The following is a 20,122-nucleotide window of genomic DNA, read 5'->3' on the forward strand; positions in this document are numbered from 1 at the left end:
CCCGAGGGGCCGGTTAATGAGAAGCATAATGTTTAGCTACTCCCGCTCCGTTCCGTCCCGAAGTCCGCGCGGCGCGCTGAGTGTGTTGTACTTCCGCTTTACTTGGCATATTTCAATAATCGGAATTTGGATGTTTGTGAATCGTTCTCGAATCTTCCACGGCCGAATCGCGAATAATCTAAGAATCGGAAATTTTGCACACCTCTACTAATAACCTAGCACCCTCAAATTTTTACTTGTGTTATACTAACATTTAGGGCGCAGCTATCAAATATTTTAGTAATCGAGTATTCTACTGAAAATTGCATCCATTAATTGAGAAATCGGATAAAACTTTTTTTAGGTAAAGAGCAATTATGGATTTACATGAGAACACAAGACATTTCAACTAATTTTGAACCATTGGTAGACAATCAGTGTCTTTATTTTGAATGTACATTGTTGAAAACAGCAAACAATTGCATCTCAGATGGGATTAGAAAAAAAAAATCACTGCATTCACTTAAAAAACTTCCCAAAAAAAAAATCTTATTCCTTAAGGTTAGGGTTTAGGGTTTCTAAAAATGTCATTATGCTTGATAAGGCACATCACTTAAAAGTTTGGTGTTTTTTCTCTGTGTCTCTTAATTGAATTTCCATTTATGTGAAGCTAGTTTTAAACTCTAGTTAAGTTGTAAGTTTAAGTCTAAATTGTAAGTCCTGATAGTTTTTGCAGTGTTCCAAATAAGTGTATGATACCTGCTGTATTGTGGCACGTTAGGCGCCAGTGCTACTTTGTGCTTTATCCTTCAATAGCGAGCTTAAATTGACAGCTTTATTATGTTTTTATTTTACACCCTTATCACTCTGGAGTGCTGTTTTTTTACATATTAAATGAAGCCTGTATGAAAGACTTGTTAGCCACGCATCGACAGTAGTCATAATTAATAGAAATCCTTTATAGAAAGCCCTCCGCAGGGCTAACGTTATGGTAGCAAGGTACAGCAATAATATTATTATTTATTTACTTATTACTTATTACTTATTTATTAGCGCTATGTTAACCTAAAATGACTTTTTCCCCAGTATCGCTTCTCCGCTCTCGGAGTAAATGGGGTGCCTTCGGTAGAGCTGCAGCATTGAAGACATGCTATAGGGTTATGCAAATGCTGTTTTACAGTGAATACTGTACACATTTTTGACATTTTCTGCTTTTTCTTGGTGCCTTTCTCTTCACTTTCGTTGGCTTCTTCGTCGTTATCCTCTATATTCAGGAATGGTTGAAATCAAATATATCCGCCGCCTTTGTTTTCTTCCTGTATGCACGTGACATCAGCGCGTTGTGCCGCATTAAAAGTATTACGGGCAATACGCCATGCTTAGTGCTGGCAAAGTTAAACGATTCCTAGAGATGGAGAAAATTTCTCGATCAATTTTTAAAATTGAGTTACTTGAACTACTCGTGTAATCGTTTCAGCTCTACTAACATTTTAGAATCACCACAAACGGAAATATCATGAAATAGTGGAAGTGAATGAATAGTCAACAGGAAAGGGCTAAAGAATAAACTGAGATGTAGGTTTTAAGACTAATTTTGTCTTGTTTAAACTTGTTTTAATACTGACCTGGGTCACTTTTCTAAGAGCTGAAATGGGGATTATTTTCTTCCAGGTTTATGTCTTGTCACATTTGTCTGCGGTATAAGCATATGTCTTGATGGTGCTATTGAGGAGTGTTTCAGTCTGAGATGCTCATGTACAACTTGAATGACTAAAAGATTACAATGATTTAAACAGGTTTTAACAAAATGCTCTGCATTGTTTAATAGTTTTCAATATTCCAGCGGTCGCACTCTGTCCATACACTCTTTGCACTGGCCACTCTCTTTGCTCCCATCTATCATTAAATCAAAAGAATATTGAAACACTGACAGATGTCAGTGTGTACTAAATGTGTTGTCATAATATTGGTCATCACAGTCAGTTATTCATACAGTGTCTACCATTATTGCTCTACTACTGACACACAGTTTTTCATAAAAAGTTTGACACCGTTGTTTTGACCTTCATATTGACCATGTAATGTTTCCCTTTAGCCGGTGGCGGAGCCAATCCCCATATGCAGCTTCTGTTTGGGGACCAAGGAGCAGAATCGCGATAAGAAGCCTGAGGAACTCATCTCCTGCGCAGACTGTGGCAATAGTGGTGAGACTTAAAATTCTTCATACACTTCATAGTGTGGCCCCTAACCTGAAATTTTAGGGATGCAAAGAGAACATTTAGAGTTGCACAATGTATATTCTGTCTTGGTGTAAAAATTCCCATTTCTGCTAATTGTCACTTTTTTTTTTTTTTTTTACTGATAAATACAGTAACGGCTCATTTGTGCTTTACAACCAACAACTGGAGTTAAGTATGGAGTGGAAATTTGTCACTCAAAAAACATTCAAGAATTGTATTTTTTTTTTTTTTTTTTTTAACTGCAAATTTATTGGCCGCATAGGTGCGATCAGATGAAAAATTTAATAGTCTATTCACTGTTTCTAATTTTAGGCTCCCCCCTTCAGGTAGTGTCTGGAGCCCTCTTTAGTAACTTTAACCTGATCACTGGTCTGAAACAAATAATGTGTTGTATTACTCTTTACCATTACTGATATCAATGCTCCTTAATATACGCTGTATATATATTTTTTTCTGGCAGTTATTTTATACAATGCCAGCAACTTATATAGTACTTTAGTACTTTGTGCAAATCAATAAGTAGAGATCAGGCTCTTTTTACTGTTTCAACGAAACTGTGAAATGAAAATTGATAACGTGGTAGTCAAAATTGATGTTTCATACTCTAACTGAAGTCTTAGTTTGTCCGTCAATCTTAGCACTTGTTTATTTTTTCATTGATTACCACAGAAAAAAATAGAAGACCTTACTGTTTTAAAACATTGACATTGCTATCTTTGATTCGGCGTGATTGACATTTGTTTACATCTGTATTTGTGATGAAAGTGTTGCAAGATTAAGGACATCCACAGCTGAGATTTCACCGGCGCTTCCTCCTTGTCGTCACTAATGTGTAATCCACCTCTGACTATTATTGCCGAACAAGATTCTGTTAAGTTAATGCAGGGAGATAATGTTCCCTTGTCGTTTGCAGCAGGTTTCTCACTGGCTGCTCATCAAGCAAGCCCAAAGCAAAGCAAAGCACTGACAGTCTGTCATTTGTTAGAACACTGGGAGCAGGTTAGATTTAGTGAGCAAATGAGGATTGTTAAAATTCCAAATGCTTTTCCCTTGCTACGTATCTAATGATGCAAGTGGGTCACCACTGTCAGTCAACAGCCACAAAAGACAACGACAAACGTGTTTGAGAATTCGCTTCTACCTGTCTGCAGGCCACCCGTCCTGTCTCAAGTTCTCTCCAGAGCTTACGGTTAGAGTCAAGGCACTGTGGTGGCAGTGCATCGAATGCAAAACCTGCAGCAGCTGTCAAGATCAAGGAAAGAATGCGGTGAGTGGATGAGCGAATACAGCATAGTGGCAGGTGAAAAGTGGCAGTGAAGGCTCTGTTCTTTGCTTAAGAGACAGATAGATATGCACGTAGACATACTGTATCTGTACTTCTGTAGTTCTGAGATTGTGCTATTTTAGTCCGCCTGCCTTGTTCATTGTTATTTAGATGTATCAGACATCACTGTGATTCAAAAGATACAACCAAGCACCTACGTTTTCCGTTTTGCACGATTTGTCGCTAAGACTTTTTAATTATGAGGTTGATCATTTTAGAAGAAAATGAAGTATTCTGCTCAATAAACAATGTTGTTATTTATTCATTCAACATGCTCAGTACGGTTCTATAGCAAACCAGAGGTTCAGGTTTATTACTAGGGGTCAACCGATATGGGATTTTCAAAGGCCAATGCTGATATCAATTTTTAAAAATAAATTCAGCCAATTGCTGATGTCGAGCAATTTTTAAGCTGATATTTGAGGCGGATATGCTTTTTTTTTTTTTTTTTTTTTTTTTTAAGCAGGTTGATTATGAAAAGTAATAGTACCAGTCACTATATAATGTCTCATTAGGGAGGTTCAATTCATTTTTACGTCCCTTTCGTAACACTGGCAACTAGGTGCAAAATCACGATTAACAAAGATCATCACGCAAAAAGTGAGGATAACAGTCATTCTACTATATTGGCTATATATCGTCTGATATCAGGCCATCTTGAAAAAAGTATAAATACGCCTGATATATTACGGTCAACATATCACTCGACCTTTATAGGACACATCAGCACCCAAATAGCTAACATAAATTCTCCTTTATATTGGCTGATGGCTGATCCTGTAAAAGGTCCATATCTCGACCTGATATATATCGCTTGGCCTTTAATTTATTACTATTGCCACTTTTTTTATGTTGCTATTCTTGATATTACTCCTCTGTGAATAATTAAAAAGGTTTAGGTTTATTTTTCCATTTCAAAAGAAACAAAGGGAAAAATCAAATCTCCAACAAATTGATGTTTTGGGTTATTTAGGTAATACTTCCTGAACCATTTGTGTGTTTGTGTTTTGTGTTCAGGACAATATGTTATTTTGTGATTCATGCGACCGGGGTTTCCACATGGAATGCTGTGATCCACCCCTCACGCGGATGCCGAAAGGTAAATAAACAGAACCGCCTTTTTAACTTTGTACCTGTGGCTCTATTATATCTTTACAAACTCATAAAAAGCCATTTCTCTAATCTGTCTCAAAGACTAGGTGACAGTTATATTTCTAGATAAAGTACACATAAAACCTGCAACAGAGTATTGTGGAATCAGATGATTCCGTGGCTTTGTTTCTCCTAAGACTGAACAAGTATTTTTTTTTAAAGGCATGTGGATTTGTCAAATCTGCCAACCCAGGAAGAAGGGAAAGAATCTTTTACATGAAAAGGCAGCACAAATCAAACGGCGCTATAACGCACCACTTGGCCGGCCCAAGAACAGGTAAAGAAGCCTTCAGCTTCTAAAAAGCAATTATGCTGCACCATTTTTTCATTCACATCATCTTGTGTTTGTTGTTAAAAACAAGGCATTGCTATGGAACTTAACAGACAGGATTTATGAAGCCATGTCAAAAATGGTAACTTGACTCTTCATTGTCTACTCAGGCCCGGGCGGCCCTTCAAGAAACTGGTTGGCCGTGCTCGACGGAAGCGTTCGGCCTCACCTAATTCCTCATCCAGCTCCTCTTGTGAAGGTTACCCCGGTGATGACCGACTACTTTTCTCAATGCGGGATAGTGACGACCTGTCACACAGCAGTCTTCGCTTTAACAACAAGACCAAGGGATTAATCGATGCCCTCACTAAATTTTTTACACCTTCGCCTGAGGGTCGCAAAGCACGCCAGGAAGTTGTGGACTACTCAGAGCAGTGTCGCATCAGAAAGAAAGCCAATCGCAAAGGAGATGGAGATGATCGGACAGGTATGTTAAATATTTGGTTCTCTTGATTTACCACCTACTTATATCGTTAGACTGTTTTATAGATGCTGTTTGGAGCTTTAAAAATATTCTGAAATATAGTAGTGAAAACAATTTTAAGCCAAAGCATTCCCAAGTCTACAAAATACAGTGGTACCTCGACACATCCGACGTAAAATTTGAATCGCCATTTGTTTCTACATCTGATGACGTCCTCAAAATACGACAACTTTTGACAGCGCCGCAATTTCTTTGTTTGGCCGGAAGACGGACGCACGGCGGATTTTCTTGTGAGTGAAAACACAGGTTCCAAAGTTAGTGCAGGTGGTGAAAAAGGTGACGCTTACGATTGCAATGAAGATGGAAATGATAGTAAAATATGAGCGTGGTGTTCGCGTCCATGAACTGGCTCTACAATGTCAATCCCAACTGTCCTCCTCCGTTCGCCAGTCTTTATTATAAAGGTGACAATTTTTATTGTGGTAACGTTGCCAAAGAAATCACCAGCTTCGTCAGGTTTCTAATCATTTAGTCCATCAACTTGTGCAACACAACACGTCTACTGTCCGCTGCAGTTGATTCCAGCAACAAAACATTTAGTGCTGCAGCTATCAATTATTTTAGTAGTCAATTAATCAATGAACCAGTTAGTTCGAATAATCGAGTAATCGGATACGGAACATAAAAAAATTAAAATACCGGAGCTGAGCCTCAAACAGTATGAAATAATAAATGAGGATCAAAGTACAACAAAAGAACAATTGGCTAACTAACTTACGGAGCAAAAGTCCACTAGCATAAATGCTAATATTTTTATAAATGCTCCTAAATGGTTCAAACACATATTACACATATTACCTATAAACAAAATTAGGAATGCCAAAAAAAAAAAAAAAAAACCTTGAGCTCAAACAATAACTAATGTTGGTCATAACAGGAAGCAGCTGGATGTCATGTGAAATGTGATGCCATATTCACTGTTGCCTCTGGAGGGCAGTGTATCCACCCAGAGCAATACAGCTAAAAGCAAACCCTTTCAAAACAAACCATTACAACGCCACTTCAACCAATACTCGAAGCAGCAAAATTTAATTCGAATCTTTTTTTTCTAATCGAATTACTCGAGTTAATCGATTAGGGCTGCAGCTATGGAATATTTTAGTAATCGAGTAATCGACTGAAAATTCTATCGATTAATCGGATAAAACTTTTTTTTTTTTTTTTTTTTTTTTTTTTTTTAGGTAAAAGGCAATTATAAATATACATGAGAAAACAAGACATTTCATCTAATATTGAACCATTTTTAGTCAACTGTCTTTATTTTCGATGTACATTGTTGAAAACAGCCAACAATTGCATCTCAGATAATAAATAGAATAAAAAAAGACATTCACTGCTTTCACTCAAAAAACTTTTTGATCTTATAAAAATATATATTTCTTACCTAAAAATGTCATTACGCTTAAAAACACACATCACTTAAAAGCTAGGTGTTTTTCCCCACGTGTTTCAATTGAATTCCCTTTTGTGTCAAGCTATTTTTAAGTTCTAGTTAATTTTTAAGTTAGTCTAAACTGTAAGTCCTGATAGGATTTTGAGGTTTTGCAGTGTTCAGAATAAATGTATGATACCTGCTGTATTGGAGCACATTGGGGACCAGTGCTACTTGGTGTTTTATCCAGCAATGACTACTGAGCTAAAATTGACAGTTCGCTTTATTATGGTTTTATTTTACACCCTCTTCACTCTACAACGCTATGTTTTCACAGATTAAATAAAGCCTGTATGTAAGACACGTTAACCACGCATCGACATAATTACCATAATAGAAACCTAGCCCTCCGCAGGCTAACGTGACGTGAGCGATTGACAGTAACGTTAATCTTATCTATTAGCGTTGAGAAGTCTACTGCTTTAAGATGGCGGCTGTTTACTAATGCCGCCCAGTCTGTCATTTCGCATCTAGTTCTATATACATGTGATATCTATGAGACCCATCAGACGCTACCTGCTACCACCGTAGCATCTTGCGGGCTAGTTTTTAGCAACGTCGGCGTAGTTTGTAGCGGTAGTAGCCGCAGTAAGGTAATCTTGCTTCTTCCTCTATGCACGTGACCTCAGCGCATTGTCCCGCATTAAAAATAGTCAGGGCAAAACGTGATGCTTAGAGCTGTTAAAATTAAACGATTCCTCGAGGTGAATGAAATTACTCGGATCAGTTTTTAAACTCGAGTTGAATTGCTCGAGTATTCGTTTCAGCTCTATCATCGATTAATCGTTTTAGCACCAAAAACATTCAAAGAGAAAGTAAAATCTCTACGACACTCTCTATCTCACTGTCTTGTCAGCCACGCGGTACGTTCAGGTACAGCGCGCGAAAAACGTCAGCCACATTAGAAACCGATTCGTTAGAAACTGATTCGTTACATTGTTACAGGAATTATTATAAATGATTTTTATTTATAATTTATTTGTTTTGCTATGTGTATTTGCAATTTGTAATTGTACCAGCTGTATTTATTAAGGATTTAGTGGAGGTTTTCTATGGAACGAATTAATAGAATTATAATGTATTCTTACGGGAAAATCCTGCTCGACATATGACCATTTAGACCTACAAGCAAGGTCCTGGAACAAATTAACTTCGTATGTAGAGGTACCACTGTACTGTTTGTTTTTTTCTGAATTCCCGAGAAGTCTCAAAAGCATTTGATTCTTCACTTATTGAGTATTTGACTTTGCATGTTTTTTTTTTTTTTTGCTTTGTTTTTCCCACTGTCAGACAATCAGGAAGGCAGCGACTGGCGCGATGATGATGACAGACCGCCTGGTCATGAAAATCTAACAGAAAAAGACATTGAGCTGTTCAGACACATCCAGGAGCTAGCATTACAGGTATACAGTTGATGAGCCCAAAAAAATCCCCCCTAAAAATCAGTGTGGAATGATTGATTAGAGGAGACGGAGCATATGATGTCATTTTATTGCTCTCATCTTTTTTCTTCACACACATCTTAGAGTTACCTCTACCGGTAATGTTGGATGTAACCTTTCCCCCTTACTCCTTGTGTTCATAGATTTTCTTAACTTTGCTCACTCCAATAGAAAGTCGGGGTTACAGGTCCACCAGACCCGCAGATGCGATGTCCAGCAGTCATTGAATTCGGAAAGTTTGACATCCAGACGTGGTATTCTTCTCCCTACCCGCAGGAGTACAGCAGGTGCACATATTATTCAAATGTATTTGCTGTTGCCTGTTTTTGTTAGTTTATATTGTGTCAACATGTCCAGTTTTCATTCGATACTGGCATGCTTCTGGATACAAATAAAATTACTGTAGGTCTTGAATGAAAATCAGGAGTTTAACAGAGGATGGATGGATGTTGGATGAATAGAAATTGTTATTTAATTTGCAAATTTCTGTTGTCTTATATAGATGTTGGTATGAATATTTTCAGTTATTTAGTTAGAAAATATCTCGCATTGTCTTATGTACAGGTGAATCTGTTTAGTCCCGTATTTTTCAGACTAAGTCGCCGTTTTTTTCATAGTTTGGCAGAGGGTGCGCCTTATACTCTGGAGCGATTTATGTGTGATTATTTACGATCGGGTTGGGCCGACTTCTCTCTCGGTAACTTTTTAAAAATAAATATGCATATATTTATACTAAAACGATGTATGGACGTTAAATAAAATAATTTGGATAAAACAGAGAAGGCGCAGTGGCTCTCTTTTCAATCTTCCCCTCCCAGCGCCCTGCGGCGCCCTCCACGAGCATCCTGGTATTTCCTTTTCGATATGGAGCAGCTATAGGAGTGAAAAACAAACTAAAGACAGGGGAATTGAAAAGAAAACAACTGCGGTAGGAGTGGGATATGGAAAGGATTCAAATTGATTATTGAAGGTGCTATACGGAAACCTGTGTCGGCTTCCCTGAATGTAAACGAATGTGGCGCTTTGGTCTCATAAGAGAAATATATTTAACTTTTCCAGCGTTATTTCGTTGTGTAAATGCATTTATAATGATCATATAAATGTGTATACTATTTAAACATTGAGAAAATTTGCGTTTTTTTTTTTTTCTGCCAACTCGGAGATTAAAATAATTGTCAAATCCACTATCCGCCTGTTAGAACAGACACACAAATATAAAAGATATAAATGTGTATTGAATATCCATCTTACAGTCTTGTTTAACTGGGAGAATTCGTTACAAACGACAGGCTTTAATTTGTTAGCATTATGCATATATGCACCTCATCGTCACTAACGTGATCACACAAAATGCAACCACACATCGCATCCCCGCATTTCCTCCTTGTCCTGAGTCCTCACAAATAAAACATAAAATTTCGTCTTTTTGTTCGGGCTCGTGCCTCCAAATAAATAAAACATAAAATTTCGGGTTTTTTCGGGCTCGGGCAAGCAAATCAAGTTAATTGATCGGGCTCGGGCCACGTCGGGTTTTAAAACCCGCGGGCCGGTCGAGTCGGGCTGGATTTTTTTAGGCCCGATCTAACTTCTAGCGTCATGTTATTAGGCCTGCAGCTATTGATTATTTTAGTAGTCGATTGATCAATGAACAAGTTAGTTTGAATAATCGAATAATCGGATAAGGAACATAAAAAAATTAAAATACCTGACCTGAGCCTCAAACGGTATAAAAAAATAAATAAATGAGGATATATGTACAACAACAAAAGAACAATTGGCTAACGTATATAGCAAAAGTCCGCTAGTTTAAATGCAATAAAATGCCAACTTTTTTTTTTTACAATGTTCTTGACAAATAGTTCAAACACATATTCCCACAAAAAATGGCTAAATATACCTTCAAACTAAATTACGAATGCATTAAAAAAAACATTAGCTCAAACAAAAACTTCTTAACGGGACGGCTGGATTCAGCCATGTGAAATGAGGCAGACTAGAAGGCAGTGTATGCACCCAAATCATTAAAAAAAATGCAAACACTTTCAAAACAAACCATTACAACGCCACATTATAATGAATACTCGAGACAGCAAAATTTAATTCGAATATTTTTTTTCTTATTTAATACTCGAGTTAATCGATTAATCGTTGCAGCAATACATGCAATGTTAGCATACCGTACACCTATGCAGCCTGTTGTTCTCTATTGTATTTTAAATTGCCTTTCAAGATGACATGTCTGTTCTTGGTGCTGGATTCTATCAAATAAATTTCCCCCCAAAAATGCGACTTATACTCCGGTGCGACTTATATATGTTTTTTTCCTTTTCATTGCACATTTTTTGGCTGGTGCGACTTATACTCAGGTGCGACGTATGATCCGAAAAATACGGTACTTGTTTTCAGCTATCGGTTGTAATTTGCTGTGACTCAAGCTAGCAATAGCATTAGCCACAAACACACATAGACACTCTCTGTCAGTCTCTGTCTCTGTTGCTAATACACACACTCTGTGTTGACAAAAAAAAATGCACTGACCTTTATTGTGTCTCACCTTTAATTTCTTTCTTAGACTACCCAAACTGTACCTTTGTGAATTCTGCTTGCGCTACATGAAGAGCCGTAGCATCCTCTATCAGCACATGAAGAAATGCAGCTGGTTCCATCCTCCAGCTAATGAGATTTACAGGAAAGACGACGTGTCTGTTTTTGAGGTAAACACTGAAACTGAAAGATGTTCAAAATAATGCTTCTGTAATTAATGGACAAAAAGCATTATTAGGAATGACCCTGCTACAGAGAGATACACCACTGTCATTGATGTTAGGTCTCTCTATTTCTGTTCGCTCTCTCTCACAGTTTTGCTTTAGATAATTGTCCGGCCAAGTCGATTCCAAATGACCAGCAATTAACTCTTGACTGATTAGTCAATCTTTAGAACTTCCCTGCAAAATCACTTGCACTAAGACAAAGGCATTAGTGCATGAGAAAATGTCATGTCTGCTTTCATGGTTAAGCAATTTAATCAAAATTCATTGTTACAACATTCTTCCAATTACAGCATAGTAATGTACATTCACTTACAGTTGAGTAACATTGATTAGACATTAGGTTGGGCTGATTCACTGCTGTTCTCATAGGATTAAGTAAATTATCAAATGTCAATTAATATTGATTTTATGATGTATAACAAAATTTACAATGTAATGATTACACCGAATATTGAGTTTGTCATTATGTTATACTGCTTCATTTGCATATTATGGAGTGTTTGTCTAGAAACCACATCCACCAATAGCTTCTCTTTAGGTTTATTCAGACCTAAGGTTAGTAAAGGGTCAACCGTATCTGTCTGTTTTGTTGAATCCTTATGTCCTTTTTATTAATCTTCTAGTCATTAGCTGATTCCAAAGCTTCTTTTTTTTTTGTTCATTTTTTTAACTGTATTTAACCTCTTTCCAAATTAGAATTGGCTGAACGAGTATCTTCCCTTTTGCACTCATATCTGTTCTTTCAATAATCTTTTTGATAGGTCGATGGAAATGTGAGCACGATCTACTGCCAGAACCTCTGCCTACTGGCCAAACTTTTCCTCGACCACAAGACACTGTACTATGATGTGGAGCCCTTCCTTTTCTATGTCCTCACACAAAATGACAGCAAAGGTTGCCACCTTGTCGGCTACTTTTCTAAGGTAAACATATTCTTTTTATAAAACGTTATGTTGTCATTACAGCACAGTGGCTTCATTTTGTGCTGCATCCCCCTTGCAGAGCCTCAAAACGCAGCTATCTCCACTCAGGCCTGAACCATAAAGTGGTCATTATTATTCTCTAATGGTTTAATATATCTGTGTCTTTTCAGGAGAAACACTGCCAACAGAAATATAACGTATCATGCATCATGATTCTTCCGCAGTACCAGCGAAAGGGCTACGGGCGCTTTCTCATTGATTTCAGTAATAATCTTTCCTTCTTGTGCAAATCACACACAATTCTGATTGGCTATAATTACAGAAAAGTTACATTTTAAATGTTGAAAGCAATACTCTTATTAATAGCCATCTATTTTGCAATGTGTGCTGTCTCCTTGCAGGTTACTTGCTATCTAAGCGTGAGGGCCAGCCTGGATCACCAGAGAAGCCTCTCTCAGATCTTGGTCGGCTTTCTTACATGGCCTATTGGCGCAGTGAGGTCCTAGAGTGCCTCCATAGGGTCCATGACCGGCAGATCACAATTAGACAGCTCAGCAAACTGACAGGGATTTGCCCGCAAGATATCACTACAACACTACACAGCCTCAACATGCTCGAGCAACGGGGAGAGAGGTCAGAGCACAGAATGTATATCATTATTAAAGCAAAGATTCCCCTTTAACATGGCATTGATCACTCGTCTCCATTTAAAAAAAACAACAACAAACTGTTCTAAAACCCCTTTCATACATAAACGGGTAGCCCTTACATGTGAAAGCAATTTCCCAGGTTGACTGACACTGAGATAATGCGGACATTTTACGGGTCACGTCTTAGTATAACGTCTGGGACTTTTCCGGGGCAAGGCACATGTGAAAGCAGGCGTTTGATTCCCGGGTCACGGCGGGTCGATCGTCATTTCCTCTTTCTTCGCAGTAAGACGAAAAGCGACAAACAAACATCACAATTATCGACATGGCAAACTGGAAATAGCAAAATTAAACTGAAAACATAACGAAATTAAATTGCTACTGGATCATAGAGGCGAGAGTCCATCGTCCTTTTTTGGAAATGTGTGGTTTATTTTGTTGCTAATGCCAACCAAAAATGACATAATGTCTGGGTTATAAAATCGTTCCGGCCGCCCTCCCTGCACAGAGAGCGCCGAGTCGCCAACACGGGACAAGTCTGTGAAACTGTCCCCATCTCTCCATGTGTGAAAGCCATGACACGGGTAAATCCCGCGTCACCTTACATGGGAATTTACCAGGGCTTAAGATGTGCTGGTATTGGTTACAATAGGGATGCACCGAAATGAAAAATGTTAGCGGAAACAGAAAATGGAATATTAAAAAACCTAGGCCAAAAACTGAAACCAATTATTGTTCAAAATATTTTTTATATAACTGAAACACAAATTAGCCAATTATTATTCTGATTACTTTAAAACAAAAATAAATCTCAATACTACAGGGTGACCCAAAAAAAGTTTACACTGCCATAATACAACTTAAATGCCATGTTTATTCAGTTTAGAATTAGAATTTAATCACAAATTATACATTATTGTAGAGAACATGTACAGTACACTCTATTTTTCAATGTGTCCTCCCTTAAGTGTCACAACAGCCTCCAGGCGCCTGCGGAACGCTTGACAGGTCTTCTTTATGTAGGATGCTGTCATCTTTTCCCAAGATCTAACAATGGACCTCTCTAAGGCTGCCACAGAAGTTTGTGGCTTCTTACAGGCACTGTCCTCCACAGTTGCCCATATGCTATAATCCAGGGGATTGAGATCTGGACTCTGGGGTGGCCACATATCACCTTGTCAATCAACTTTTTGGTCCGCACAGATCGGGTTTTCCAGACCCAGGTTTTCGTGAGGCTGTTCCAGTATCTTTCAGCTTCTTTTTAACTTTGTAGACTGCACATCTGGATATTCTCAGATTTGCTGCAATCTCAGTAGGTGTCGGACCGGCACGCAGCAATTCAGGTACAGCTAAAGTTTTCTTCATTTTCAGCAGAAGCACAGGAATTGTAGAGACGAGAGATTACCAGCTGCATTGAGTGACCTTAATGAATCACTTAAGCATGACAACCTATTTAGATATGTTTCAATGGCTTTTAAACAAGCAGTCAACTGAGTGTAAACTTTTTTTTGGGTCACCCTGTACAATTACAGAACTATTTGATATTTATTAGGTACTGATATATCAACAATGCACAACATAAAATTAAATACAAAATGAAATGTTTAACTTGACAAACTAAATAACACGTTAAACGACCTGCCGAAAATTCTACTTCAGTTGTACTTCTTGAGCTACAGTGGCAGACTCCGATTTATCAAACTGACATGAGATGCAGTACTAAACAGTTCCTGGTGAGGTGGCAGCATCCTCACATCCAAGTAATTCTCTTTCCAATGCAGGTCAATTGAAGTCGTTACCATAAACAGTGTTTTTATCGTAATCGTATTGTTGAAATGTGTACTAACAGACTCCAATAATTTAGTTAACATATTTCACTCAGTTTCAACTTTGTTGCTTGGAAGACAAGGGAGTGCCGTAATTAGAGCTGCATCAGGACTAGGGATGTCCCCGATTCAAACACGTGATCAGAAATCCAGCTGATCGCGCCATTTTTCAGAGGATCGGAATCTGATGAAAGGGATCGAGTTTTTAATTTAAAAAAATATATATGTTTAAAGATACTTTTTAGCCCTTTAAAAAAATTAAGTATTCCAGAAATACAATACCAATACCACATAAAACAAAATTATATGCGTTTTATACTCCGCAGCACTCCCAGATAAAGCGGAAAAGGAAGTACTGTAAACAGTACAGCACTGCAACATCTTTGGAACTTTTGTTCAAATTAAAAAAATAAAAAAAAACTTTTTCCCTGTCAGCTTATCTCTTTAGTCAGCTGCTCAAAGGGGAATAAGTGGTAATAGCCACGTCAAACCAACACACCCCCATTGAACGGACGTGTTCCCTCTAGTAGCAAGAGAAGTCCACGCTACCGAGCTATTTGTTTGCGCCAGTGGAACTTCTAGTTTTGGTAATATTATTTCCATGAAATAAGTGTTTCAGGCCAAAATGACAATCTTAGTCACATTTCTGCCGAAGATTTTCAGCCAACAAATTTTCGGTGCATCGCTATGGCTATATTCATACCGCAGGTCTTAATGCAAAAATCTGATTTTTTCATGTTTTCTGACTCGAGTGATGCATTAACAAGACGCATAGAAGTGGAGCATTTCAAATCCCATCTATGCCACTTTCACATGTAGTTTAAATCCGATTCGGGCCACATTTTTCAAAATGTGATAGCGGTCTGAACTCTCAAGTGTCCAAATCAGAATTCATGCGGCACTTATGTCAGCAAAAAATAAAAGAGGCAGGGAGGACTGTAGCGATGGAGCTGTGCATTACCGTTAGTGCCTAGCTTGAACTTTGCATTTAGGCAGGATGCAGGCTTGACTGCAGTCAATTTAAAAAAATTTTTTTTTAATAAAAGGATATGCTTGGGAATGCTCCGTTTTCTTTCTGTGCGCCAATGAGCAATATTTCGTAAACATAATTGTTTACGTGGCGAAAGTCTGGGTAAACTAACCGTATATGTGTGCGTCATGCATGTATTCTATCTATTCATATAAACTTATAAGACTAAACGGGGATTATTTGCATCTGTTATTTGTGTCCTCTTTTTGGAGATCATAATATGGTCACCCTAGAATAAAGAAGAGTCAGCATGTGGTCATTTGTTTTTAGGCTTCTGCACATGCGGATCAGTTTGCTCATAGCGTATTGGATGCAAGTATGCGTATTACTTGAAGGGGCTCAATGGAACAAAAGCAGTTTGAGCAGGCACGCCAAAAATCTGAAAAATCAGAATCAGAAGACCTGTGGTTTGAACCCAGCCCATGTGATAATATACGCTTTTCCATACAGTAGTATATAAAGGCGTGCAAAATTTCCAATTCTTAGATTATTCGCGATTCGGTCGTGGAAGATTCGAGAACGATTCACAGACATCCAGATTCCAAATTCCGATTATTGAATTATACCAGGTAACGCAGAACTAAAACACAGCCAGCGCGGTCTTCAGGACGCAATGAGGAACAGACCGAGAGCAAATATTATGTTCAACTCATGCCGCTAGAGAAAAAAAAACAAGAATACCTGACTGCGGCCGACAGCTGGTTCAAACAACGCCCAGTTGCTAGTTGCTACAAACATACCGCCACATATGGCTGTAGTAGATATCACATATATGCAGAACTAGATGCTAAATGACAGACGACTGCGGTGTTAGAACATATAAAAAGAATTAGATGCGAAACGACAGGCTTGCTGTTTAGTAGTTGCCGCGTTGTAAACAGCCGCCATCTTAAAGCAGTAGACTTCTCTAGAAGGCGCTTTTGTAACGAACCTAATTAACTTTATATCTGAAATACTCCTAAATCAGCAAAATCTTGACTTGAATCTATCTTTAAATAATGAAACACTTTTAAAACTTTTACATGTTGTAAGTAGACAGAAGGGAAATTATGGAATAACAGGAGCAATTTTATCAACTTTAACGGTTGATTCACATTAAATTAATTGAATGTAGTTTAAAGCTGCTGATACAGAATGGGGACTTGAGTATTTTATTTAATGTTTTTAACTGTTATCTTGATACTTAAATGTTAGTTTGGTTTAACCTAATAGGATTTTTAAACTATTTTGGAACTAATGTAAAAAATATTAAAAGGGTGGGGTTTGGGTGACATCAATAATCAATTTATAATCGAATCGGAGCCTCTGAATCGTAATCGAATTGTTAGGTACCCAAAGATTCCCACCTCCAGTAGTATACCTATAGTCAGGGGTGCACATAAGTTGCCTGGTACACCAGACTCACCGCTGTTCCAGCTATTGAGTCTGGCCACCATTCAGCGGATACAATTTCCAGGGTGGCGCAAGCCACAGCAAACAGACAGCGGAGTGGACCAATCAGCGACGGGCAGACGTGACGTTAGTAAAACGACGAGGGCAGGACGAGGGACTTGCGCGCAGAACTAAACATACGAGGAGAGTGGAGTTTATTCAACATGGCTAGCGCGAGACAGACTGTTGTCAATGACTCGTGTCGATGTGTTTTTGGTAAGAGTTTATTCAACATGGCTAGCGCGAGACAGACTGTTGTCAATGACTCGTGTCGATGTGTTTTTGGTCATTTAAAACTGATTTTACCGCGGATTGGAACATTCTCGGCTCTCCTGTTCACGATCTGTGTTGTTGTGGAGACAACTTCCGATGCGCAAGAGTGACGTTGCTCGTTAAGAACACGTCATGCAAATAAACGAATCTGATTTGTCGATTGATTTTGTACCTGCTCGAGAGGCCGTTAATGGGCTGGTTCCCAGACCTTTCTCTCAGTGTTTGAAAAATACAGGGAGAACAGTCTGGCCGTGCCAGGCTAGCACATAAGTGGTCTGCATGCGCGCATGCGTACTAGACTTAGACTAACGCGGTGGCCGTCAACGGCTTCCATACACTTTTGCGTACCGATGGCTGAAAACTGAATTTGCGGCGGACACGAGAAAATCAGTTTTAAAAATGTCAAAGAGGCAGGCCCCACTGAGTAATTATTTCTGTGTTCACCCATCCCCGTCAAAAGACAGACAGACGACAAAGACGTCACCGGAGCTACCGAAAAAAAGGACTATTGCTGAAAAGTGGCTGCAGGAGGTACCATGGCTAGAAGCAAATGATGCTCGCACGGAAATGTGGTGCAAAATTTGCCGTGAGAATCCCAATGTCGCTGATAAGAGCAGCACATTTTATGTAGGGTCAAAGAATTTCAGCCATCCGAACTTTGAAAAGCACGAAAAAAAACAGCATGTTGCAATTAAGCAAACTATCGATCTCAGACAGGACCCCACTCGCCCTATGGACAAGTGGCGGAATAAAGTTAATGAAGAACAGCGCCATGCACTGACAAACGTGTTTTTACTCGCATTTCACAAAGCTAAACATGCACGTTCAATGAGCTTCTATGAGGAGGACATCCCACTTTTACAAAGGCTTGGAGTTAATGCGGGAGCCGCATATGATTCTTTAGATTTCACTTCAAAGTAATGGCAATTTTGTTGTGCCAGTTGATGTTAATCAAGCGTTATTTGTTAATAGAATTAATTAAAGGTAATTGGCTCTAAGTAAAGCTTGTCATATTTTATCGCATCAGGCGGGTCGGCTCTCAAGCTCAATGAGGACCAAGTCACATCTCCAGGTCCTCCTCTGAGAAACTGGGCAAAAAAAATATGTGCACTCCTGCCTATAGAGAGAATACAATACAACATCACTTCAGGAATATTTAACAGTGGGAGAAAATATTTTTGGTTGAATGCAGAGATTGTATTGGAAGGTTCTGAAGTGGTGGTGTATTAGACTGTCATTTACATTACGATGAACATTGATGCAAGATTATAATGTCCCTCCCCTTTTGTCAGGATGGTCCTGGTGCGACGAGATACGCTGATTGATAGCCACATGGCTCGTCTCAAGGCTCGACCCCGACAGCTAGAAGTTGACCCCGAGTGTCTCCGCTGGACTCCTGTCATTGTTACTAATACAGTGGTTTCTGATGCTGATGAGGATGAGGATGAAGATGAAGAGGATCAAGAACCAACAGAAAATGACCGCAAAGAGGTAAACATTTTACAGGTTATCAAACAGTGAATAATCATTCTGTCGCCTCCCACACACTGAGATACGTCCTAACTTGACCTAGATCAGTGTGCGGCAGCCTTTAAAGAACAGGCTATTATAATTGTAACATCTTGTTTTTTAATAGATCAAGCCAAATATCAAGCTACCATCATTGTCTTGGCACATGCATGAAGCAAAGAAAACGGAAGAAGAAGATGAGGACGAGGAGGAAGAGCTTGAGGAGGAAGAAGAGAGAAAGGGGTTTCTAGGATTACCGGTCAGCCAAAGCTCTCCAACATCACCTCCAGTTCGTTGTTTACCTCCCCCAAAACCACCATGCCCACCTCTGCCAGCAAATGGTGAACGCAGACCCAGGGGTCGCCCTCCCAAAAATTGGCCATGGGGTAAAGGGGTTAGGGATAGCAATCGAGTTGGACGGCCACCTAAGGTTTGCCCAATGGAGGAAGAGGGTGAGGACGATGAAAGGACAGATGAAGGAAAAATCGGCTCTGCAACCATCCCTTCCTCTCTATTCTCACTAGAGCGAAAAGCAGAACCGACAAGCTTTCGGACAATAGACATGACCCGGCACCCCACCATAACCCCTACCCGAAGAGGACGCCCTCCAAGGAAAAAGAGGGGCCCCAAACCCAGACAGATGGAGGAGCCGAGTGAGGGGCTGTCACAACTTCCTGGGGTTTCCAGGTTGAATGATTCTCCTCCTGTTCGGAAGACTGGCTTCAGTGATAGTAGCGAAGAGGATGAGGATGATGATGAGGACGACGAGGATGAAGATGATGAGGATGAGGAAAGCAGAGCAAGCTCTCCACCTATACTCACAAAGCCAGCTTTGGGACTTAAATGCAAGGTACAAAGAAATACTAGTATTTATTTTGAATGATAATTATTAAATTTTTTAAAAATTACTTTGAGATATTTGAACTAAAACTAAACAAAGACTGAACCTAAGTTCAATACCCTTTCTCCATTGCCCAGAAGCCGTTGAGAAAGCGTCGTTTTCGCCAGCGCAGCCACCCACACAGCAGCGTTGTGACGGAGACCATTTCTGAGACTACAGAGGTTTTGGATGAACCGTTTGTGGACTCTGACTCCGAGAGGCCCATGCCTAGACTGGAGGAGGAGACACCCTTGAGTCACCCCTTGCGTCGCTACCCTCCAGCCCGCTCTGCACTTAAGTTGTCAGACCCTGCTCCTAAAAGAGGCCGGCACTGCAACCTCTCTGATTCAGAGGAGGATGGTGGGTGAATGCGATCTTGCTGACTAACAGTTTAAAGTATGTATTTTCATATGTATATAAATTGTTATGTTACACCTGTTTTTTG

The 20,122-nt window shown here is 39.2% G+C and overlaps 1 protein-coding gene across 2 annotated transcripts in view; it reads left to right on the top strand.

Moving 5' to 3' along the window:
• The window catches only part of kat6a (K(lysine) acetyltransferase 6A), a 44,198-nt gene that overhangs the window by 18,345 nt on the left and 5,731 nt on the right, over nt 1-20,122 (top strand). The window contains exons 3-16 of one of the 2 annotated variants that reach the window (XM_057831436.1): nt 2,075-2,183; nt 3,371-3,486; nt 4,561-4,642; nt 4,858-4,972; nt 5,137-5,453; nt 8,233-8,345; nt 8,556-8,671; nt 10,957-11,098; nt 11,917-12,078; nt 12,249-12,342; nt 12,480-12,711; nt 18,581-18,779; nt 18,925-19,647; nt 19,776-20,037. In XM_057831436.1, coding sequence (XP_057687419.1) covers nt 2,075-2,183; nt 3,371-3,486; nt 4,561-4,642; nt 4,858-4,972; nt 5,137-5,453; nt 8,233-8,345; nt 8,556-8,671; nt 10,957-11,098; nt 11,917-12,078; nt 12,249-12,342; nt 12,480-12,711; nt 18,581-18,779; nt 18,925-19,647; nt 19,776-20,037 — 2,782 coding nt within the window. The remainder of the gene's footprint in view (nt 1-2,074; nt 2,184-3,370; nt 3,487-4,560; nt 4,643-4,857; nt 4,973-5,136; nt 5,454-8,232; nt 8,346-8,555; nt 8,672-10,956; nt 11,099-11,916; nt 12,079-12,248; nt 12,343-12,479; nt 12,712-18,580; nt 18,780-18,924; nt 19,648-19,775; nt 20,038-20,122) is intronic. The other variant, XM_057831437.1, reaches the window with a different exon arrangement.

Source organism: Corythoichthys intestinalis, chromosome 3 (assembly GCF_030265065.1).
Source record: "Corythoichthys intestinalis isolate RoL2023-P3 chromosome 3, ASM3026506v1, whole genome shotgun sequence".
Lineage (NCBI taxonomy): Eukaryota > Metazoa > Chordata > Actinopteri > Syngnathiformes > Syngnathidae > Corythoichthys > Corythoichthys intestinalis.